We start from the raw sequence: 25,450 nt of genomic DNA, 5'->3' as shown, positions 1-25,450 counted from the left end.
ATATAAAGTGGTTATTTCAGAATAGAACATGGGAGAACTGGAATTGTTCAGGGTTCCCTATGGGGATCATACTTTATTGGACTACTATGAATAACTGCTGTCAACAAGAAAAATCCTTTACTGGATTCTTTCATATTCTTTGGTGACTGGCCAAAGAACCTACCAACAAAGTTTGGAAGTACATACTCTTCCATACAAAGTGCCCCGCAGGAACACGAGAATAGCTGCAGCTCATTTGAGTCCTCGCCTGTAGAAAAAAGGCAGTCACAGGAACAGCTAGGACACCCACTAGTTGGTGGAGATCCCTGAGAAAGTGTGATTTTTTTTATCTGGACTGAATTTAACTTTCACCAGCCTTTTTCATTGTATTCACAGGAAGTAGCAGCTGGTCTACCAGCACTCATACTACCTTTCTCATCATAGGTTTTCTGTATAATCGCTATGGCTTTGGAATCTCACAAACTCATATTCTGTATAACTTGAAGGAGTAATTATGCCTCCTAATTCCAGATTTGCAGTTTCCAAATAAAAATTACAGTTCTTTATTCAGCGGAGTAGACATAAAAACACCAACCATCTATGAAAGAGGTTTTCCTCTAAGATACGATTTAACACCATACATTTAGGAAGTAGATGTACTAAGACAGGTCAAAAGTTTACTTATGGTTGGTATTTGAGATAAAAATCCATTCAGTATAGACCTAGTGGCTTATTTATTGTAAAGTTCAAACTGAGAGCTATGAATTCATTATACACATTTAAAATAAATAACTTATATGAAATGCAGAGTCTGGCATAGATATGAATATCAAAATCAATGAATTTAACCTGCATGTTTCATTTGCTCAGAAATTTGCACACACTAATATTCTGCAAAAAAGACAACTGCAGCAAAGGAAAAAAGAAAACTGCCCTTTTGCAAACAAGATTAAAAGCATCCCTCCAAAGAGGAAAAAATAAAATGCAAATATATGTATAAAGTGTTACTGTTCAACAAAAATGCTAGTTCTAGAAAAAAATGTAACTGCATAGATTAAAAAAAAAAAGTGCAACATCTTAAGCTATTAAAGCAACGAAATAAAAAAACACACCAAAATCAATGTTTTTATGACGATTAACATATACACAAATAAGAAATACGTATTGATCAAAACTCAGGAAGTAAATACCTGGGCTGATACACTGTCCATTGTTGTAAGAACTTCTCTTCAATTTAAATGTCTCTTTTCATCTCTAAAACAATTTTAAAGTGCTAACTTTATATAAAGCAGGCAAATTCTTCAAGTAAGTTGCTATTTAAGTATGCCAACTTTTACAGAGCTAAACAAGGAACTAAGAATAAACTAAAGTGAAACAGGAGTAGACATGGGGAAAAAACTCAAAAGTTATAGTTGAACAAATCAATAGAATGCTCTAATACCACCTTGGCCCTCTTGGTTCAATTAAAAGCAAAAGCTAACAGATCTAGCTGGTTTATTACATTAACTCCCTTGGATTTGCTAAAATTTGTACATCATTAAGTACACGGAGTCCTAGGGAAAAGAATGCCACTTAAAAATCAAGATTGGATACTAATTAAAGCAATTTTTTAAAAACAAAATGTTGTCGATTACTACAAATGAATACAAAATGTCACAGACCTTACAAACTAAGAACTGAAGCCTTGCCCAAAGTTTATTTACTCCTGCCCTTGAGCTGCCTCTTCAAGGAAGTATACATTAACCAAATGGCGATTGAGGTGTTTGCTGTAATCTTTTTCCTTTCTAAAAGAACGATCACAGAAGATACAAACAAAATCTCCCTCGGCCACCTTGACTGCCAAGGCTTCCTTTCCATTTTTTCTACTAGTCTCTTGTGGAACTGGCCGAGCCCCATTCAATCCAGAGTCATCACTATCCTCTGACATGTTGTCACTTAGGTCACTTCCATCATGACTGTGGATGCCTTCGTCTTCATCCATTTCCTGAGACTCATTTACTGCCACGGTGACAGGAGGTGATGCCACAGTAGCTGTGGACGCTGCTTCACATTTTTCTAGCGGTAGAGGAAGAAGTGGTGGTGAAGTTGGTTCTTCAACCGCCGAGTCTCTGCCAGGGGGATTCTCTGTTTTCTTCTCATCAGTGTCCATCTTCATTTCACAAAGCATAGTGTTAGCCTGATGTTTACCATCTAAAGTTTCACCCTCTGGCATATTCAAGTTTTGTTCAGGGGATGAAATATTGGCAGATGCCTTGGTAACAGCAGCAAGACTCTTATCTGCCTCTTCTGCTTCCACTTTTTGAAGAGGAGCTTCTTTATGTCCTTCGTCTGAAGGGACTAATTTTTGGTCTTCTGACTCTTCCCCTTTTAAGTTTTCCTTTGGCAGAGGTGGTGATGGTGCTAAGAGATCCTGTGCACCGGCACTTTCCTTTAGAAGCTGCCTGTCTTTAACAGGCACTAAGCCAACTTCAATAAGGACTTGCTCCTTCTGTGCCATTTCACTCTGCATGTTGGACTGTTCCTTGCCATTATCTTTTTGAGGAGACCTTTTGGGGATCGGCTCCATGGGAGGAGCAGGAGGCTCCGCATGAACAGGCCCCTTCTGAACGACCTCGACCTCAGCATGCCGCACGGGGGGAAGAGGTGGAGGAGGAGATGGGGGGGGAGGAGGGGGAGGAGGAGGCGGCGGCTCCGTCTGAACAACCTCGACCTCAGCATGCCGCTCGGGGGGAAGGGGAGGAGGAGGAGATGGGGGGGCAGCGGGAGGAGGCTCCGTCTGAACTGGCCCCCCCTCAGCAGACTCCATGGGAGGAGGAGGCTCTATCTGAGCGGGCCTCCTCTGAGCAGGCTTGCCGCTTTTTTTACATGATTTACTTCTCAGAGTTTTCTTCTTTGCACTGTTTTTCATGCAAATACTTTGCTTTTTATTCTCCTCTACTTTGCTGTCACCCTTTGGCACCTCCTGACTATTTCTGGATTTGCTTTCTGCCTTCTTTTTCTTTTTTGTCATAGGTTCCTCATCATTAACAGGTTCTTGTAAGGAACGGGCTTCAGCTTCTGTCTTCCTTTTGCTTTTCTTGCTTTTACAGCTTTTTTCGGCATTATTTCCTGGGTGCACATCCATTTCTTTAGCTTCCAGTGCCGATTTGCGAGTTCTGGTAGTCACTTGGCTTGAGGCATTACTACAAGGCTTTTTCTCTTTTGAAACATTATCTTTTTTCTCCACTTTTACAGACCTCTCGTTTTTCTTCCCAGTCACATCCCCCTTCATTTTTGTCTGCTCTGTTTCTGTTTTCTCATTGGTGATTTTGTTATCAGGCAAGTCAGCCTCTCGTTTTTTGGTTTTCTTCAGTTTCACTTTTGAGACATCCATGGTCTTATTAGGACAAGTAGGATGCTTAGATTTGAAATGATACTGCAGATTACACTTCTTGGAAGCTGCGTAGTCGCATACAGGGCAGTTGAACTGCCGTGGATTAACATGTAGCTCCACGTGTTTTTTGAAGTTACTTCTATCTGCTGTTTTGTAGTCACAGTGTGGGCAGTTAAGAGGTTTAGGCCCATTGTGAACCTGTCTTGCGTGACGGGTTACTTCATGTTGATTAGAGGCCACATAACTGCACTGATCACACTTAAATGGCTTCTCACCTGAAGGTAAACAAGAGATATTGCAGAAGGCATACATTAAGAAATGAATTCAAGATTTACTCAAGCATACTTATAAGGAATTGGATATATATTGAAAAACAAAAAACAAAAAAAACTCACAGAAACTATTTCTTGAAGACTTTATCATGCAACTCATATTTACCATATTTATTTGTATATCTTTTCTCCATCTCTTGACATAGATTCTCATATCAAATGGAGGAATAATTATCTCAGTTAATCATCATCTTCTAAAAAGTTCATCAAATACAGATTCATCAAGAAGTACACAACAGGACTTCCCTACCATTCCAGTAGTTAAGACTCCGCGCTCCCAATGCAGGGGGCACGGGTTCGATCCCTGGTCGGGGAAGATCCTGCATGCTGAGTGGCGTGGCCAGAAAAAAAAAAAAAAAGAAGTACACAACAATTATTGGCAAAGTGACTTGCGCTCTTGATGTTAATTTTGGGACAAGGGCACTAAAAGAGAGAAGGTAAATTTAAAGGCTTTTGTTTAGTTAAAATGTATAATGGAGTAGAACATAAAACTCCCATACATTTCAGATAAACCTTGAGACTTCAAAAGAAATATTATACACTACAGGCTACACTCCCAGACCTTCCATGTGAAAGTTTTAAAACAATTCTTGGCCTCAGGGAGCAAAAGGCTTTTTTTTTTAATTTAACCCTTTTGTCCATCGTGGCAAGAGCTGAGTCAAGTTTCACTCAGCAAACTTTTCCAATGCCAGAGTTGCTATTCCACAGCAAAAATAAAACAAGTCAGAAATCTTTCCTTGATTTTCTCTCACCTTCTTCTAAAGAATGGGCAAAGAAACTAGGTAAATGAAAAGGGGCATACAAATATATATGGTATATAAAATAAGCACAAAAAGTCATAATCACAGGTACATACAAGACCAGAAGCCCACCCCCAACCCCCAAATTAAAGGCATTAAGATTAACTCATTCTACCTGAATACATACCCATCTAGATCACACTCTAGTAAATATTACCAAATGGTATCCATACCCCACTGGTCCAATGGAATGCATAGCAGAAAAATGGAAATTGACATTTATGAAAATTCATCTCTCAAACATTCTCAAATTCACATCAAATCTTATTTAATTTTTTTCATAAAGCAAAACTACTCAGACATGAAGTAAAACCATATAGGTGGTAAGCTTTACATGATTAAAAAATGTCTGATGATAGAATACTCGATCACAAAAACAAAAACTTATCCGCGTATGTCAGATTGTAAATGTAGCTAACTGGACAACTCTTCTCCACATTAGTCCACTAACAGATTCATAAATGGAGGTTTCTAACAACATGCTGCATTAGTCTACACCTGGCCCTATCTTGTCCTCTCCATTGAATGACTTCAAAGGAGACAAACATTTACTTAACATATATAGACACAGAATGGGGAAAAGATATGTGACATAACAGTTAAGAATTTGTTCTACACTAAGAATACCTGGGGGGATCAAATATGAGCTCTGCAAATTACTGTGAAGTCTTGAGCAAGGTACTGAAAACTCTCTAAGCCTCAATTTCCTCATCTGTAAAGTATTCTTAAGTGTTGTGAGCTATAAATAATCTAATCCACATAGAGCTCTTAGCAAAGCACAGATAGCCAAGCAGTCAATACACATTACCTGTAATGCATCACTTTTGGAATGGCTGGTAAGTTTTAGAATGGGTAAACAAAAGGGAAGATTTCATGTGTTTATCCTGCCTTACCATATAAACCCTACCTCTCAGTAAACAAAGAGCTGATGAATGGAGCTGACCTCTTTAGGAAAGTATTTGTGCTCATAAAATAATTAAAATGAAAATGGTCATTTTTAAGTCCTAAAGAATGAGGGTATTTACACAGCCAGCATCAAGCAAGGTGCAAACCTCCATGTGTGAAATGGTCAGGGAATGGGAGTTCGTAGGACTCTGTTTAAACAGTGATGGCATCATTTAGTTGCTTCATTCACCCTACCACATTTTTGCTTTGTTGCCGTTAACCTCTTTCTTGTATTGAAAGATCTATTCATCAAGTTTAGTTTATTAATACCTAGCTGAATGAAAATTCTTTTGCCCTGAACCAAGAGTAATATTTACCTGTTTTTGATCTTTATAAATGTGTCAGATATCTATTTTATTCTTCCTAAATTAATTTATAGAGATAAAGGAAATTAAAAAAGGGAGTTTTACAAGCTTTACACATTCTTATCAAGAAGAGCCCAGACAGAGTAACAAGGGAACTTTTAATTAAAGAGTAATAGGGGGATATTACTCAGCAATAAACACAAAGTTCTGATAATACAACATGGAATGAATCTCAAAAATATTTTACAGAAGGATGTTACATTTAAGTCAGAGTATCAGTTGAGGGGGGACTATGGGAGTACTGACTAGAAAGGGTAAGGAGGGAACTTTTCTGAAGGTGGTAAAACATTTCATGTCTTCACCTAGATGGTAGTCAAACAAGAGAAAACATACATAAGGTCACTGACCTGTATACCTAAGATGTGTGCATTTTCATGTGTATTAATTAAACCTTAATAAAATACTATTTTTAAAATTATTCTAAAATTCACAAAAAGACTCTCAAACCATAATATGTTTCAAATACTTGGCGAAAGGAAAATAATTTGTGCTGAAAAAAATATTTTTCCATCTTAAAGAGTAGTCGATGGAGGTGGAACTTGGCAAGTTGTTAGTTTCCTTTAACAAACATCAATTATACTCATAATGGGAAAATATTCAAAATGAACTCCTATGCTGGCAGGACGGGAGAACTATCCAGTGTCATACCTACAAAAACATCATAAACTGGATGTATTTCCTCCAGGATGAAATGGTAGCATATCCACTCAGAACAGGAAATGGAGAGCTGTGGATTATGTCAGGATCTCTAGACTACCCAAGTGAGGATACTTCAAAACCATTAGTTACAAACACCAATAAAACGCAGAATAACACCAGATTAGGTTAGTTTGTCTGTATATTTCACCAAACCAATACTCTGATCCCTTCTTACTTTGGCCTCAGAAGACCTACCCTAATGGAAGTGCTCCAAGGAAATAACCAATGTGGTTTTGCTTTACAAACCAATTTGTCATTTTAGCTAAAATGTACCAACTCAGCAGAGCCTAGTCTCTTCCAGAAATAAGAGACTGAGCATACACTTCTCCTCCCTAAAATACATTCACATGAACAAGGAAGTGAATGCCCAAGGTGACCTATAAAGATCAGACTCAAGACCACAGAGAAAGCATCCAAGATATTCACTCCATGCAACCCAGTCAGAAAGACTACCTACCCAATTTGACCACACTTAGCCTCACTTAATTTGCAAGTGTTATTATCAGCAACTTCTAAGAGAAGTACTAAAACATAGGATCGTCTGGAAATAATTCAGCACACTCATACACAAAACAAACTAACCATGTTTGTTTCCTGTTTGTGACTCACAAATTATTGGCATACAATAAAAGACAATGGTTCTGCTCTCTCCATACTCTGTGCTATGCTGTAGTTTCTTGAGCCATTTTCTGTGCCATAATATTCTTTAAACACTGCTGATGACTGAAAATGAGGGTAGGGGAGTCACGGCCAAACCCGAGCTCTTCTAAATTGGAAGAATGACAATTAACCTTAGATAAAAAACTTATCTTCTCTAAGCCAGTGTCCTAATCTATAAACTGGGATTTAAGTATTCTAGAGGTACCAAGATTATAGATAACAAATTCCAACTTCTAGGTACCCAGCATGCATACAATAAACAGTAACTGCTACTCATTATTATAACACTTTTTAAATACTTGCTGTACTGTAACAGCAACTACTAAAAATCACCTTTAAAATATAGCAGACAAAAGATAACAGTAACCAATGCAAAATCATTCAGGCAATCATTATTGTCTGGTGTAAAACACCATAGATAAAAATTTATACAGTGACAAAAGTATTATAGATTCAATGAAAAAAATACAAGTGTGTTGTCATTCTGATCCAGTGACACTAATATTAGGTCAACCAGATATGACTTCAAGTGAGACACATTATTATCTACAATTCAAGCATTTAGATTTAATTTCCAGTGTACAAGTTATACAACACACAGGGACAGAGGAAAAACTAAATGATACCATGAGAAAGCAAGTTAACACAAATCCAGAAGAGGGGACATTCCAGAGGAAAAATGGCCATATTTCTCCAAGGCCTTAGTTTCCCCATTTGTAAAATGGGGACAATAACAGAACTTACTCATCATGAGACAGTTATGAAAACGGAAATGATCCAACTCATGAAGAGCTCTTAAATATTTTATTTAAGGGCTAGAGCACAAGTATCAGTAGGATATGATGGCCTACCCTCAATAAAGCAACCATATTACCCACAGAAAATGAAACCAGGAAGCATCCAAAAGTAATACTAAAAACAGGTTTCTGGTTAAGTGACTCAATAGTTTAGGAGACTGAGAAGAAACATTCAAAGTATAAAACTTGACAAGCATGTAAGGTCAAGTTGAGCCAGTAAGCATGCTGTGAGCCCTCATAGCTGCTCAAATTAGAATTCATACTATAATCAAGTCTTACTCAATCACTGACTTAAAACAGCAATACCCAATAGAAATAAAATGCAAGCAACATAGGTAACTTTAAATTGTCTAGCAGTCACATTACAAAAGTAAAAAAGAGGTAACATTAACTTTACTACTTACTTAACCCAATATATTCAGTATCATGCCAACGTGTAATATTAAAAAACAGATATTTTACATAATTTTCTTCATACTGTTAAATTCAGGTGTGTTATTTATACATCTCAATTCAAACCAGCCACATTTCACATGTGGCTAGTGGCTATCCAATTAGACAGCACAAACTGTTAACCTAAGGTAATTGGTAATTGTTAACTTAAGGGAGTTGGGTCTACATACACTTTGGTAAACAGCAAGATTTTAGCATACCTCCCCCACAGGGGTATATATTCTAAATTTAGGAAGAGAGTACTCTGATCAGATGTTCACCCAGGGTCAGTGTGGCCAAAATGAAATAATTATCCATTCAAGACCACTATGCTTTTTAACTTTGCCATCTACCTACATATTTTGACTTTTTAACTTTGCCATTTACCTACATATTTTGATAATGGGGACCAATTCTGGTGGTGATCATGATAATTTCAGTCACTAGAGGGGATATAAATCTCCCACTTGTTATAGCCCTGCATTTTATCTATTATAGGTTAATAAAAGGGAATCCTGGATTATTTATCATTCTTTAAAGTTTGGCTTTTATAAATCAGTCCTCAGATGCCCTATCAACTGTCAAGAGAATAAAGCCAAATTTAAGGACCTGAGCAGGTAGCTAAGAAGGAACCCTTGGAACCTGGCAACCACACACTATGAAACTTGGTGTTATACTCTGTTGGGGATGCGGAAGGAGAGTCGGGAAGGAGTGTAAGAAGGCAGAGGTTGCTCAAAAAGGATAAACCAGCCTTGGTCTATGATAGCAGTTCAACTTTTATTACATCATGGAACTTGATGAAGGTCTGATGAAAATTAAGGACACTCCTCCCAGAAAAAGTACACACATACATTTATATTTAGTTTTGGACATTCCACCTACAGACTCTCTGGGTAGGAATCTCCATTTAAATACAGCCCCACACTAGTAGACCACGAATTTTTAACTCTAATTTCAAAACTATATTATAAATGAACTATAAATAAGGACCCAATTCCCAGTCTAGAAGAACTTTCTTATAACGGTAGTTAACCAAAGATGATAGAAACGTTCCCATTTCTTACCAACCTGAATGAGTACGCATATGTCTGGTTAAATGAGTCTTCTGAGAACTTGAGTAAGGACAAAGTTCACATTTATATGGACGTTCTCCTACAGAAATATAATGATTAGTGTTCAAATATGATAAAATAATGCAATTACAATTCTCACTAACAATATACACATCATTTAGTACTGAGCATTTTTTAACAAGGATTTCTTTTTTCCTGTCGCTGGCAAAATGATCAATTTTTATCATGTATTAGAAAGATTATTCAGAATACACCTAACTACATTATTTTAGCTTTGCTGACAAAAAAATACCATTGGCTTTCTGAATTCTCACAGCCCTTTTAATTTTCACAGTAATGCTACATGTTATTACATTAAATATTAAGAACTGAAAAAGTATCTTAGATAGGTATAAAATTAGAATTATCCTTTTAAAAAAATCCATAACATTGTAAATCAACAATACTTCAATAAAATTAAAAAAAAAATCTACCCAAATTTTCTGATGCTATGACTTAGGTAACTTTTTTTTTTTTTTTGCGCGGTATGCAGGCCTCTCACTGTTGTGTCCTCTCCCATTGCAGAGCACAGGCTCCGGACGCGCAGGCTCGGTGGCCATGGCTCACGGGCCCAGCCGCTCCCGACATGTGGGATCTTCCTGGACCGGGGCACGAACCCGTGTCCCCTGCATCGGCAGGCAGACTCTCAACCACTGTGCCACCAGGGAAGCCCAGGTAACTATTTTGATCCTTATAAATGATAAATCTACCATTTGAAATTGTTAGCTTAAAGCAATAACATTTTTGAGTGGGGAAGCTGTTGTTTTAAGCTAAAAATTTCAAGTGGTAGATAGAACTTTTATAAAATAGTCAGCTCGGTGTTAAAACAAATTATAATCATAAGGCCACAGGGACTGAGAGCAACTGAAGATGAGAGGCCAGTGATTTACTAAAGAATTTAAGACTCAAAGGCAGGAAACGTGTATTTTTTAGAAACAAGTTGTCAACCACAAAACATATCAAAAAACCAGCTTGCTAATTTGTTTTCATATATTCTTTAGCCACAAGGTAACAATTATGACCTCAGGCAAGCTCCCTCATCTGTAAAAGTAATAGTACCTTCACTTCCTAGAATTGTGAGAATTTAAATCAAGATAATATATCCAGAGCATTTAACGCGGTGCCTGGCACATAAAAGCCCTCAATAACCATCAGTTATTATTTTGTCTACACTATAAGTTACAGTAATAGATGTGTCTAAAAAAATGGGATAAGGAAAAGACGAGTACAAAAAAAAAAGAAAGAAAAAAGAGAGAATGCATTGATTATGGGACTTCCCTGGTGGCGCAGTGGTTAAGAATCCGCCTGCCGGGGCTTCCCTGGTGGCGCAGTGGCTGAGAGTCCGCCTGCCGATGCAGGGGACACGGGTTCGTGCCCCGGTCTGGGAGGATCCCACATGTTGCGGAGCGACTGGGCCCGTGAGCCATGGCCACTGGGCCTGCGCGTCCGGAGCCTGTGCTCTGCAACGGGAGAGGCCACGGCAGTGAGAGGCCCGCGTACCACAAAAAAAAAAAAAAAAAAAAGAATCCGCCTGCCAACGCAGGGGACACGGGTTCAAGCCCTGGTCCGAGAAGATCCCACGTGCCACGGAGCAACGAAGCCCGTGCGCCACTACTGAGCCTGTGCTCTAGAGCCTGCGAGCCACAGCTACTGAAGTCCGCGCGCCTAGAGCCCGTGCTCCGCAATAAGAGAAGCCACTGCAATGAGAAGCCCGTGCACCGCAATGAAGAGTAGCCCCCATTCATTGCAACTAGAGAAAGATAGCGAGCAGCAACAAAGAAGCAACACAACCATAAATAAATAAATAAATAAACAAACAGAATGCATTGATGACTGTGAAATGTGTTCCTAGTAACTATTCAGCTGTTATTAGCCAGTAGCTATAGATTAGCTGTAAATACATTATAGCAACAAAATGCCTACTTTGACCTAGAAGAATTTTAAAACAGCTTAAAAAATGTTGAATGTATTTCTGTAAAGAAGATACATACAGACTTCCCTGGTGGCACAGTGGTTAAGAATCCGCCTGCCAATGCAGGGAACATGGGTTCAATCCCTGGTCCGGGAAGATCTCATGTGCCGCAGAGCAGCTAACTAAGCCCCTCTACCACAATTACTGAGCCTGTGCTCTACAGCCCGCGTGTCACAACTACTGAAGCCTGTGCACCCTACAGCCTGCGGGGCACAACTACTGAGCCCACATGCTGCAACTACTGAAGCCCAGGTGCCTAGAGACCGTGCTCCACAAGAGAAGCCACCGCAATGAGAAGCCTGCACACTGCAACAAAGAGTAGCCCCTGCTCGCTGCAACTAGAGAAAGCCCACGTGCAGCAACAAAGACCCAATGCAGCCAATAAATAAATAAATAAGTTAATGGAAGAAAAATTTAATAACCTTACAGATTAACATGAAGACTCCACTAAGGATAATTTACTTTAAAATTCTTCATAACAAAATAGATTTCTTCTATCTGTGCAACTCACCAAAAAAGGCATAAATACTCTAGAAACACTAGTAATTTTTCAGGCATACATATAGGCAAAAATGTCATTTTTTTTAATGTCATCTTTTAAAGTAGAATTTGTGTACTCCAATAAAAATTAATTTTAAAAAAAGTAGAATTTGTGAACTGGTTAAATATCGAGTCTACAAAATGAAAAATCTTTTGACTGAAGACTCAAATGAAAATCCTCAGATCCCTACCATGATAACTATCTATAGAAATGAGATTCGGAACTTTGAATCTTAGTTGTATGTGACAATGAGCACATCACTTTAGGCTTTCAGTAAACACTTACCCTGTTTTCCTCAGTAAATTGTTCTGAAGATTAGCAGAGAGTAGAAGAAAGCACCTAACACTGAGCCCTCAATACAGGAACATAAGAGACCCACTAAGTGAACTTGAAAAGCAGGCTACCTAAGTGAGAAATAAGAAACAAGCGATTCCTGTTGATGATCATTTCTTATCTCTGCTCTTCAGCACTAGCTGAATTTTTCCATAAATACAACTTCAGAACCATGCATTTAATACCACTGATACTCTCAGAATTTACATAATCAAAATACTATCCTTCTGTTTATACACCAACAAACTGTTTTGAAATTTTTTTCTTTTAAATAAACCACAAATTAGGTAATACCGGGGGGAAAAGCTTTTTAAAAGTATTAAGACAGGGACTTCCCTGGTAGTCCAGTGGTTAAGAATCCACCTTCCAATGCAAGGGACATGGGTTCGATCCCTGGTCCGGGAACTAAGATTCCACATACCGCTGGGCAACTGAGGCTGAGCTCTACCAACTAATGAGCCCGTGTACCACAAATGCAGAGCCCACGTGCTCTGGACCCCTGCACCACAACTAGACAGAAGCCCATGCACGGCAACGAAAGATCCCACATGCTGCAACTAAGACCCAACGCAGTCAAAAATAAGATAAATAAATAAATAACTTTTTAAAAAAATGTATTAAGTCTAAATAAGTTTACCACTAAAATGTGAAATGAGATATGCACAACCAATGTTAGCTATGTACGTCATAACCTTATTGTGGAAATATCAACTTTAATGTGGAGAAAAAGTAATGAATCATGAAGTATATAAAATACAGCTATTAAAATTAGTCACCTGGACTGTAATTAAGTGAAAATAAACCACTATAAGAAAAAAAATTAAATGGCAAAAAGTAGAGATACTACTTTAAAAAAAAGTATACATAAAAAATCAGAAATATACAACAAAACTGAAATTTTTCCAGTTCTCTCCATTTTCCTTTTTTTTTTAATTCTAAAAATGTCTTAAATCAACTAACTTAGACTCACTGTTGAAAACATTTTTAGATTTGGGGCATAGGTTTTAAATTGTTCATTGACTCAACAATTTTGAAAGTATCAAAATATAACTGACACCAAAACAATCAAAATTTAATAAGATAAAGACACTGGTCATATTCTTTTTTTTAATACTTTTTAAAAATATATTTATTTATTTATTCAGTTGGTTGCACTGAGTCTTAGTTGCAGCGGGATACAGTTCCCTGACGAGGGATCGAACCCAGGCCCCCTGCATTGGGAGCAGAGTCTTAACCACTGGACCACCAGGGAAGTCCCAACAATGGTAATATTCTTTATGTTGACTTGCATGGTGGCTATGAGTATATCTATTTGTAAAACTTCATCATTGTCAATAATACCTCAATTTTTAAAAATTCATAAAGGTGTACACATAAAAGTCATGCACTTTTACCATATGTCACAGTTACTACCTGAAAGCTCTACAGATTATGGCCAATTCTAAATTAGGCCCCAAGGTTTTCACAAAACTGTGAAAGGACATAAAGTACTTACGGCTAAAGAATATATGGTATCTGGGATTTGTTTTATGATATTGCAGGTGAGGTTAGTTTAGTCTAACAGTTTGTTTAATTAAAACTGTTAAGTGATTAATGGTGTAGGATTCACAGGTAACTCTCATTTCCTATGCCACGTAATTGTGAAGTGTTTGTACTTTTTTACTTTTGAAATAAAATGGTTTTGAAGCCTGGAGACAATCAATCACAGGTTACAACAAATTCCAAAGAGATTGCAAATTCTTTTACATAACTAGATTTTAAAGTTTTAAATTACACAGAAGCCATCTACTAGAGCTTAGGAATCTTGCTACACATGGTCTTTCTTATAATGGAATTTCATCTGCAAGTTTTCTTGTTTATGTCTACCACTTAAGCAAAGCAACATCAATTCCTCTCCTCAGTATGACTCACTTCAGCACGGGGTTCAGTCCTGCAGAGTGACAACTACTGCAAAAGGGATCTGATGCAAACAGCATTCCACAGCCCCTTTTCACTTCTGATGCAGGGTACTAGGTTACCCTATCCATTTTGTTCAGACCAGTAATCAGTCCTCAAAGGTACCAATTCGTATAAGGAAAATGTTAACATAACTATCAGTAGTTACAAAGACTTTTTAAAAAATGAAACCCCTTAATTACAAAGATTTGAAAGTCAATTTAAAAGTGAATAATTAAGGGGTGTTGGGGAGAAATGGGGAGCAACCACTGAGTGGGGTTCCTTTCGGGGTGAAGATGTCCTAAAATTGATTGTGGTGTTGGCTGCACAAGTCTGTGAACACACTAAAACCAATGCATTCTAACTTTCAATGGATGAATTGTGTGGGAGTGGAGTACATCTCAATAAAGCTGTTATTTAAAAAACCGAATTGCCAAATATGACAAAATATTAATAACTCTTGAGTATAGGTGATGGGGACCCATGGGTGCAGCGGGGCATTCTCTTTACTTCTGAGATGTTTGAAATTTTTCATTCTTAAAGTGTTTCATTTGTGGGGTAGCGTACACTTATAAACGAGAAAGGTCCTCTTACCTGTATGAGTTCGAACATGCTGAACATAATTGTTTTTTCTGTCTGAAAAATAGTTGCATTTTCCACATGTGTATACTTTCCTTGGAAAATGGTTTCTCAAGTGTTTCCTCCAGTGATATTCGCTTACTGTGGTGTACGTGCAAATGATGCACTTGTAGACTCGCTCATTGTCCCCGGCTCGGGTGTGGTGTTTCAGGTGAGCAGTATAGTGATCATAGCGATTGGTATTGTAGCCACAGCGGTCACAGCGAATGGGGCCCTTGGAGAAATCTCCCTCTTCCCCAGTGGAAGAGCCGCATTCCCTGGCTTTGGCTTGCTTCTCTGCACTTTCCTCCACAAAAAATTTCTTGGCACTATGAACTCGGATGTGATGCACAAACTGTTCTTCAGATTCTGCTTCATACTGGCATGGTTTACAGCGAAAGGGCTTGGTCTTCAAGTTCTTGCATTTGTCCTCTGCTACAGGTGTTTCCCGAGGAAGATCTTTATTTGCGCTGTACGGTTCTGAGGCAGCTGACACCTCAAACACAGGCCGTGGTTGGACAACACTGAGTTCCAAACTCTCCAGTTCCACGTTTTCCAGACCACTGGGCTCGCCTTTTACCTCAGGAGACTCAAGTCCTTCTCCATCACTATCGGAAAAGTTGTTATCCCCAACAGGCATCAATTCTGCCATCTGTCTTTCTTCGCCAACCAGGTAATCACAGCAGCCGCCGTTTACTTCCCCAGTTAAGGCCACATTTGCCAACATGATGAGCTGAGGCGCAGCCAGTTCAGCTCTGGAGAGATCAGGCAAGTCATACATGTCGTTAGGCAAGGCCATGCCCATGGTGCCACTGCCGGTGAACAGACCTCCTCCTCCGGAAGACTGCCCCATTACCTGGGTGGCCATAACGGTGTTCTGCATTCAAAACAAAACAAATAACACGAAAGCACCAGTGTAAACACAACTTTTACTGGTCTAAAACCACAACATCACTGTAATTCTTCATAACTTAAAAAAATACATTTTCCCATATAATCTTTAAACTCAATCAGTTTCATCAACTACTGAAAATAAGCCTTTAAAATATGTTTGTAATTCCAAATTCTCTTTACTGCAGTCATCAAAAAAATTTGTATGACCCCCTACAAAAAATTCTATCAAGTGTTTGACACAACTCATCCATCAACTAGGTCTACCACTAGTGTGCCTTCTCTCAAGCACTTTTAATTTCTCTGGTAGAAAAATATAAGTAACCTTCATTTTTAGTGTTAATTAAAATTATATTTTATATTCCATACATGAATTCCATACATAAATTCCAAACATGCTCTCCTCCCATCTCCTGCCTCAACAGCTTATTGGTCTGAATCAGAAAGGGGAAAAATTCAAAAGCCAACCGTGCACTTATTAAGTATAGTCTGGAAAGTAGAAGCCTGTAATAATTGGCCAATGGATTAAATCTCATATGAACTCAACTACCTCCAAAAGAATAAACTACAGTTGACCCTTGAACAAGGGGTTAGGGGCACTAACTCCCTGGTGTAGTCTTAAAATCTGAGTATAACTTTTGACTCCACAAAAACTTAACTACCAACAGCCTACTGTTGACCAGAAGTTTACCGATAACATAAAGAGTAGACTAACACATACTTTGCATGTCACATGTATTATATATATTGTATTCTTACATACTGTATTCTTACAATTAAGTGAGCTGAGAAAAGAAAATGTTATTAAGAAAATCATAAGAGGGGCCAGGCTGGGCTGGGCTGAGCGGGAACGGGAGACTCAACCCCAGCACCCACGACCGTGATTTTCCAGGTGATGCCTGTGATTCTTGACGCCTTCATTTATCCAACACCTTCCGAGGCCTGGTCCTGGGATGCAGCCTGGCAATAATCAGCTCAGTCTCTCCCTTTGAGGGCTGACAGCCTAGCAGCGATACATCATCCTGATAAGCCTGTTGACTCACCAAAGTTGTGACAAATTAGCTTGCAGAATAGGGAGCTAGTCCTGGGGTTCTGGGCCCGCTGAATCCTGCTTATCTATGAAATGCAGTTAACACATCAGCTAGACCTATTTCCCAAACACAGGGTGACCCTTCTGTTATTTAATGATGTAAAAAATGCTTGAGAATAAAGGCCATGGAAGGTGACATTGATGGCTCGTTAATAAACCCTACAGGACTGTCAATCCATTTCAGATACTTGTGGCAGCAAACAAAGCAGTTCACCTCTACAAACTGGGAAAAATGAAGACAAGAACTCTATCTACTGAAATTATTTTCAATCTTTCCCCAAATAACAATACTTCAGAGGCCTTGAAAAAATTTGGTACCTCGGCAAATGACACATCAATTCTAACTGCTTATATTGAAGAGGGAGAAAAACAAATAAATCAAGAAGACCTAACATCTCCGATAGAAGGTCAAAAGTTTCTCTGAAAAATCTCCCAGAAATAACACATATTACAGAAGTCAAAAAGATATATAAACTATCTTCACAGGAAGAAAGTATTGGGACATTATTGGATGGTATCATTTGTAGAATGTCAACAAAAGATGTTCTGTGAAATGGGGACTTCCCTGTCGGTCCAGTGGTTAGGACTCCGCGCTTCCAATGGCAGGGTGAGGAGGCGCGTGGGTTCAATCCCTGCTCGAGGAACTGAGATCCCACATGCTGTGCAGCGTGGCCAAAATATAAATTGGAAAAAAAAAAGATGTTTTGTGAAATGACAGAAATATTAAAAATTTTTAGCACTTATAAAAAGAAAATCATAAGTGAAAATATATTTAAAGTACTGTATTTACTGATACCATAAGTTTGTGTACAACATGTGTATAAGACATCCATCTTGTCTTATATGATGCAAAATACTGTTGATGGTAAACATATTACTAACACTAGACATCAAAAATGAAAATATGAAAAAGAAGTTCATACTTATTTACAGGTATAACATTTATGCACTGACAACAAAGAAGCAGCAATATGATTGCTTTATGGTAACCTAATATAATCAACACGACTGCATCCCGGTAGTGTACATGCAAATGAATCTTCATAAAAATTTTATGGCATATAGTATTACAGTTATATTCATCATACAGCATTGGAAATGTCACATTTTTTTAAAAAAGCCACTTACCTGAGATGACAGCCTGATACATAGTTTGACCAAGTAGGAGAGAGAAAGGCATACTGTATGGTACTATAATTTTTGAAAGCAAAGTTACAAGACAGTAGGAAAACTAACACATAATTAATTTTATATTAAATATCAGTCACCTTATACCAATGTAAGGATAGGCTATCCACTTCAATACAGGTTTTGCACACCATGTTCTACACAATGAACCTGTAGGCGATAAAGATGATGACACGATAACGTCTCAGGGTTCTTGCCATAAAGTTACTAGATTTTCACAAGACACTCACACACAACAGATTAGTTCATTAACTGTACAGTATGATGATTATTTACTATTCATTAAGTGGAAGTGGATCATCACAAAGGTCTTCATCCTACTAGTCGTCATTCACACTGAGTAGGCTGAGGGGAGGAAGAGGAGGGGTTGGCCTTGCTGTCTAAGGGGTGGAAGAAGTGAAGGAGATGAAGGGTAAGGCAGGAGAGCCAGGTATACTCATATAACTTGATGGAAATACATCCTAATTTTTCTGTCTGACTTTTTTGCTTTTTTTATTTCTCCCAAAATGTTTCTATGTGGTACCAATCCTTCCACGCTTTGCTTTAGTTTTAGTGCCTGTATCACAGAAGGTCCATGCTGTGAAAGGAGTCAAAAACAGTCTTGAATAATCAGAACCCTTCTGCCAGATTGTCAATTTGTTTCTGGCACTGCTTCTTCTGCATCTTATTCCTCATCATCTGGCGCTGGTTCGAAAGCACTCATCTCCATCAAGTCATCTTAATTCCTCTGATGTGTTTATTAGATCTTGAATTTCTCCAAGATCCCTATCTTGAAACCCTTCACCCTCCACCTTTTTTCTTTTTCTTTTTGCCATATCCAGAATCTCATGATTTCCTTGGTTGGCTCTGTTGTAAATCCTGTAAGTCATGCACAACATCTGGACACAGTTTTCTCCAGCAGGAATTTACTGTTTGGGGCTTGACAGTCTTCACACTTTTCCTATAACAACAGCCAACTTCAATCATGTAATCCTTCCAGACTTTCATGATGTTCTGTCAGGGTTCCCCTTCCACAGCACTGACAATCTTTCCAATCTTTCCATAGACTACCACATGTAATGAGCTTTAAAGACTCCCTAATCTAGAGGCTGAATTAGAGACAGTTCTGTCTGGGGGAAAGCAGACCACTTCAACATCATTAATGTTGAACTCACGGGGTTCTGGGTGGCCAGAGGTATTGCCAAATCAAAACTACTTTAAAAGGCAGTCCCTTACTGGCAATGTATTTCCTGACTTCAGAGACAAAGTATCAATGGAATCAATGCAGAAGAAGGGTTCTCATTGTCCAAGCCTTCTTGTTGTACAACCAAAAGACTGGCAGCTGGGGACTTCCCTGGTGGCACAGTAGTTAAGAATCCACCTGCCAATACAGGGGACATGGGTTCGATTCCTGGTCTGGGAAGATCCCACATGCCACAGAGCAACTAAGCCCGTGCGCCACAACTACTGAGCCTGCGATCTAGAGCCCGCGCACCGCAACGAAGAGTAGCCCCCACTCACTGTAACTAGAGAAAGCTCACACGCAGCAACGAAGACCCAATGTAGTCAAAATATATATAAAATAAATTAATTTAAAAAAAAAAAGACTGGTGGCTGGTGTTTATCCTTTCCCCTCAAGGCTCGGGGGTTAGCAGCTTTAATATATAAGGGCAGTCCTGATCCTAAACCTCACTGCATTTGCACAGAAGAGTTAGCCTATCCCTTCCTGCCTTAAATCCTGGTGCTCATTCCTCTTCCTAATAAAAGTCCTCTCATTTTTTTCCATAATAGGGCACTTTTGTCTGCATTAAAAACCTTGAGAGACTTGTGGTTGCCAAGGGGGAGGGAGGGTTGGGAGAGGGATAGAGTAGGAAGTTGGGGTTAGCAGATGTAAGCTATTATATATAGAATGGATAAACAAAGTCCTACTGTATAGCACAAAGAACTACATTCAATATCCTATGATAAACCATAAAAAGAATATTAAAAAAAAGAATTTATATATATGTATAACAATCACTTTGCTGTACAGCAGAAATTAATACAACATTGTAAATCAACTATACTTCAATTAAAAAAAAAGTCATTGAGGAAAAAGAATAGCAGCCTGAACAGGTTTGTTTTTTTTTTTAACTGAAGTATAGTAGATTTACAATGTTGTGATCAACGACTTTCTTTTAATATTTATTTATTTATTGGTTGCGCCAGGTCTTAGTTTCAGCTCTCCAGCTCCTTAGTTGTGGCATACAAACTCTTAGTTGCGGCATGCATGTGGGATCTAGTTCCCTGACCAGGGATCGAACCTGGGCCCCCTGCAATGATCTTATCCACTGTGCCACCAGTGGATTGGGAATTTGTCTGCTGCGTCTTGATTGGCAGACACTACTTCTGTTATCTTGACATGTTTTAAGCTAAATCTCTTCCTAAAATTATCAAAACAACCTTTGCTGGCATAAAATTCTCCAGCTTTAGATCTTTTACCTTCCTTTTGCTTTAAGTCATCATATAATGACTTTGCTTTTTCTCAAATCATATTTAGAGTCCATAGGTATGCCTTACTTATAGCAATCCTGCACCAACGTAAAAACTGAATTTTTAATTCGAGATAAAAAGGTATTTCCCAGGGCTTCCCTGGTGGCGCAGTGGTTGAGAGTCCGCCTGCCAATGCAGGGGACACGGGTTCGTGCCCCGGTCCGGGAAGATGCCACATGCCGCGGAGTGGCTAGGCCCGTGAGCCATGGCCGCTGAGCCTGCACGTCCAGAGCCTGTGCTCCGCAACGGGAGAGGCCACAACAGTGAGAGGCCCGCGTAACGCAAAAAAAAAAAAAAAAAAAAAAAAGGTATTTCCCCAAACATGCAAGGTTTTCAGGCCTGCTGGTGTAGGTGCAGTGATGACCTCACAAATTTCCTTTTTTTTTTAACCATTGGTCCTTAGGATCAATTCATTTATCTTGAAATGGTGGGCAACCTCAAGTGCGGATATCAATCTACCCCAGTACACATCAAACAATTCAACTTTACTCTGCTTCTGGGGAGCACTTCCAGCATCACAAGTGACACTATGGGGTCCATGATGTTATTCAAGGTTTCTGGTATTGCACTGAACAGGATGAAAAATATGCGAGAACCGTGAGTGGTGACTCTTTATTGCCACACAATTTACCGGAGAGACTGCTCACATGGAGATGATTACCTCACTTGGCATTTTAAGCAGATACTTGCAACACTTGAGCTCACCAAAATTAACAAGAGGTGGCCACAAAATTATTACATTAGTACAGTATGTACTACAGTTAATTTTAAGCAATTATGATTTAATAATGAATCTTTATGTTTTGCACTTCTGTGAATGGCACTCATGTGTGGTTGGTTATGAGTTTGTGTGCGTTGTCTTGATAAATTTTAACGTTTTATTAGATTTTTGTTATTTTATGGCAGCAAATGATAAGAGACTAGTATCTACATATATTTTACATATTAATAACATGTTTCCTAATTTTTTATATTAATAGGCTACATGGTTCATCTGTTAATTTTTTCAAAATATTGCAAATCTCCAAAAAATTTACAATATATTTCTTGAAAAGAAGCCACGTATAAGTGGACCCGCAGAATTCAATCATGTATTGTTCAAGAATCAACTATATTATTAAAAGTACCACTTAGTTTTTTTCCCTTTCTTTCTCTTTTTTTTTTTTTTTTTTTTTTTTTTTTTTTTTGGTGATGACGACCTGTTAAAAAGTAAAAAAAAATGACGGACTTTTTCTCCTGTGAAAAGAGAAGTTTGGTGTATTTAAGAGATCACAAATCAAAGTAAAGAAACTTTCAAATCCCCATATAAAATAGCCGATCAAGTCATCTCCGCAATCAGCAACTTTCTTGCATTGCGCTTGACTTGGCCCACTTGCCTGGCGGAGCCATAACAAGATCACCTCGAAAACATGTTGGGCTTTTTTATAAACTGTCTTAACCACGCTACTTTCAAATCTAAACGGTGTAATTCTCAAATTAGGTGTTCTCCTGAAAATTAGAAAAAGCAAAATAGGTGGCAAAGGCTTAAAAAAATGTTAAACCCAAAATACAAAAAGCAATCCTGTCTCACCCAAGTGCATAAACACAAACCGGTTGAGTCATAGGTACCAACAAAAGTTGGAATCAAATGCCATCACACAAAGCAAACGCTGTCCAAGGGTTTAACATAACAGCCCAGACTACTCGGTCATTTCTAATTCTTCCCAAACCCTAACTACCATCCCCGAAGGGATTTTAACGTTGGTCGGGAAGACTGTCCAAGCACAGTCCGAAAGCCCAACGTGCTGCGCGAATTCCTACGTGCTGCTGCCACCAGCGCCTGCCTCGGCGGCGGCATTCCTAACTGAAATAGGCATTCGGCCATTTTCTCAAAATACGTACCAAACACAAAGCAGCTCTTTGCAAACTCGGGAGCTCTCGCTTCCTCTCGGCTCGGCCCGCTCACTGCACCACTGACACACCAGTTGCCGCCACACTCGTCCTGAACCTTTCCCTGGGCTCCCCAACACTCAAAACTGCAAGACGGGCAAACTCGGGGTGCCGCTGGGCCAGGCCAAGTCTTCCCCAGTCCAGGCTGCCCCCTCCTGGCCCGCGCGCCCGAGTCCGGGAAGAGGGAGGAAAGTTACCGCGTCGCCGCCGTCCCGGCTGCTCGCCGGCCCCAGGCTCGCCCTCCGCAGGGGGCCGAGGAGCCGCCGCGAGCGCCCTCCCGAGGCGCCGGGCCCCGAGCGCGGGAGGGGGGCCCCCCTGCGCCCCGGAAGCTTGCGGGTTCACTCCCCCACGGCGCCCCGCGGGACGCGCGCCCCGGCCCCGCCGACGGCGGCGGCTAGGTGGCCCCGCGCAGAGGGCCCCGGCGGCGGGGCGGCCCCAGCGCAGAAATCGCTGTCCAGCCCCATTGGCAGAACCGCCCGAGCCCCAGGCTGACTCAACCCTCCCGGCCGCACTCAACGGCGCCTTCCGGCGAAAGGGAGAGGCCGCAGAGGGAGGGGGCGGGAGGGCCGCCGGCAGGCAAGGAGCTGCGGCGGGACCTGGAGCAGGAGCACGAGAGGAAGTTTCAGAACTAGGGCCCCAAGCAGCTCCGCTCCTGGCCTCAGGACAAGACTGCCAGGGACGCCCGGGTCCGCGCGGAGGCGGCGGCCCGGCCTCAACTGGGGAGGGGGTCCCGGCGCCGCGCCGCTCCCCACCAACGCCCCCGGCCCAGCCCCCGGACCGCGACGGTGTAACCCGATCCCGCTCAGTCGCCAGTCCCCGCCCGACGCGGCCGCCACAGCCGGAGCCACAGTATCTGCAAATCAGCCCTGGACAGCGCCTCGCTCCGCGTCCTTCCGCGCCCTCCCCCTCCCGCGGCCACCGCCGCCACGACCGCCCGGCCGGCCCGCCGCCCCCACCCGACCCTCTGCCAGACCGCGCCACGCTTACCGGCCTTCCTGGCGAGGAGGGGCGACGACCCGCGTCGCCGCTCCTTCTCGGACTACTTTTCTTTGTTGCTGGAGTTTCGGGGGAGGGGAGGGAGAGGGCGGAAAAGTTGGACGCTGGGGCAGTCGAGGCCCGCGAAGACCCAGGAGAGGGACTGCAGAGAGTGTTCAGGCCTCCAGCTCTCGCCCTGCCGTCCCGGCCGCCGCCGCCGCCGCCGCCGCCGCCACCTGGGGCCCCGGGCCTCGGCGGCGCTTGCTCTGCTCCTGCGCCGTGAGCTCTCGGGAGCCGCACATTCCAGCACAGAAGGCTGCGCCGCGCACCCAGCCCGCGCCGCCGCCGCTGCCGCCGCCACTCCCGGGACACGCCCCCTCCGCCTCCCGCGCGCGCCCGCGGGACACGCCCCCTCCACCGCCCCCGCGCGTGGCCGCCTGGTGCGCCCCGCCCCTGGACGAAGGAGGCTGCTCTGGGCCCCGGCTGTGCTGGGGGCGCGCCAAGAGGTGCCGGTCCGTAATCTCCCCAGACCCCCAACTCTGACCCTTAGGTCTAAAGAGAAGAGCGCTCCGCTCCCATTCTTGGTTTCCTTCATAAACTAACAACAGAAAAGTTATCCCCCAGCCCTGGAGTGCATGCACGAGAAAGGCTCTGTTAAAAGAAAAATCTACAGACTTTGACCATTCTCTTTAGAAGGATTGTCACCCGCCCTTTCAAGTCTAAAGCGCTCAAAAATACCTTTCAGAATCTCTTCAAGTCTCCACCCATAGCCACCCTTAACCAATTAAGCTTCGTTTTAAGCTTCTTTAGAAAAAAACAAAAAAACTATATATATATATGAACTGATTGAGGCTTTTTTTCTTACTGTTTAAAATTTGGAAGGCATATATATGTATATATGTAAGGAAAAAAACCTCAATCAGTGAGTTGTAAGAAGAAAATGTTTCGGGAAGATCGTGGGCCCAAAATTCACGAATGAGGACGGAGGGGACAAGTCCCTAGACACAAAATAGCAGGTCACTGCTGAACCTTCGAAGCACTATTTCAGTGTAGCAATTACCGTCAGATTACAGAGGGTAAAAAGGGTGTTAAACACATGGCAGCTGCTTCGTGAGCAAGTGTCCCATAGTAACCTGCTTCCACGTTTATAAAGTGGGGTAACCATGCATGTTACCTGATACATAGTAGTATGCTAGAGAGAGAGGGAGAGAGAAAGTAGCTTCATGCACCCCTTCTTTTCTGTTTTCACCAGAAATGCTTTATTAGTTTGCCTCTGATACCTTAAATCACAGCTCTCCTCAGAAAATTAGTGGCTCCCTTTAAACCTCTTAGTGTAGCATTCAAGGCCCTGGCTAACCAGATCTAATTAAGTTGGACTATCACTAGTATTATAATAAAGGTAGCAGCAAGTGCTAGGAGGCTTCAGAGTCGGAAGATAGTTTCTAACCAAGAGGATCTAGAAACTTGTCACAGTAGGTGATTATCCAGTCTGGTCCTGGAGAATTAGAATTTCAACAGGTGGAAAACAGAGAAAGGAACATTTCACATGGTGAAAACAGCAAGCCTCAAAACCCATCCACTGAGGCTTCCCTAACTCTTTCTGGGGCTCCCCCAGTTCCTTCTCTTTTCAAGTTCCTTCATTTGTCTTGTCTAGCTTATGCGAGAGCTTCCAGACTCCCTACTCCCCTGGTCTACTCCTCAGTAGAACTGTTTCCCTAAATCTAGACAATATATTATTAATTTTGCAGTGTCAGATGCAAGATGGAATGAAGGCCCCAATGTGTTTTCCAAAGGTTTTGATTCTTAATATCAAATGCAAGCCCTCTCCATAAACCAAACTTGAGAACTACTCATTTTCATTGAACCAAAGAGAAAAAGAAATGCAGAAAGGAAGGAAAAAAGAAAGAAAAAGAGAAAGAAAAATGAAAGAGAGGAAGGAAGGAAACAAGGAAGGAAAGAAGGAGGGAAAAGAG

At 40.9% G+C, this 25,450-nt stretch overlaps 1 protein-coding gene and 1 pseudogene across 2 annotated transcripts; one reads left to right on the top strand and one right to left on the bottom strand.

The window, feature by feature from the left end:
• Positions 1-1,552: 1,552 nt before the first annotated feature.
• On the bottom strand, positions 1,553-23,779 carry LOC307061581 (RE1-silencing transcription factor-like; the record flags this gene model as incomplete). Its single annotated transcript, XM_079716755.1, is given in 6 exon segments — positions 1,553-3,627; positions 9,451-9,534; positions 14,870-15,770; positions 23,490-23,503; positions 23,506-23,557; positions 23,678-23,779. Coding segments are annotated over 6 exon segments (3,102 nt in total). The 3' UTR covers positions 1,553-1,678.
• LOC307049773 (EKC/KEOPS complex subunit TPRKB-like) lies at positions 16,908-17,426 on the top strand (annotated as a pseudogene). The gene is made up of 2 exons: positions 16,908-16,949; positions 17,041-17,426. The product of its transcript is annotated as an EKC/KEOPS complex subunit TPRKB-like (transcript).
• Positions 23,780-25,450: the final 1,671 nt, after the last annotated feature.

Source organism: Hyperoodon ampullatus (genome assembly GCF_949752795.1).
Source record: "Hyperoodon ampullatus genome assembly, chromosome: 1".
Taxonomy (NCBI): domain Eukaryota; kingdom Metazoa; phylum Chordata; class Mammalia; order Artiodactyla; family Ziphiidae; genus Hyperoodon; species Hyperoodon ampullatus.
This window is presented reverse-complemented; position numbering and strand designations above follow the sequence as displayed.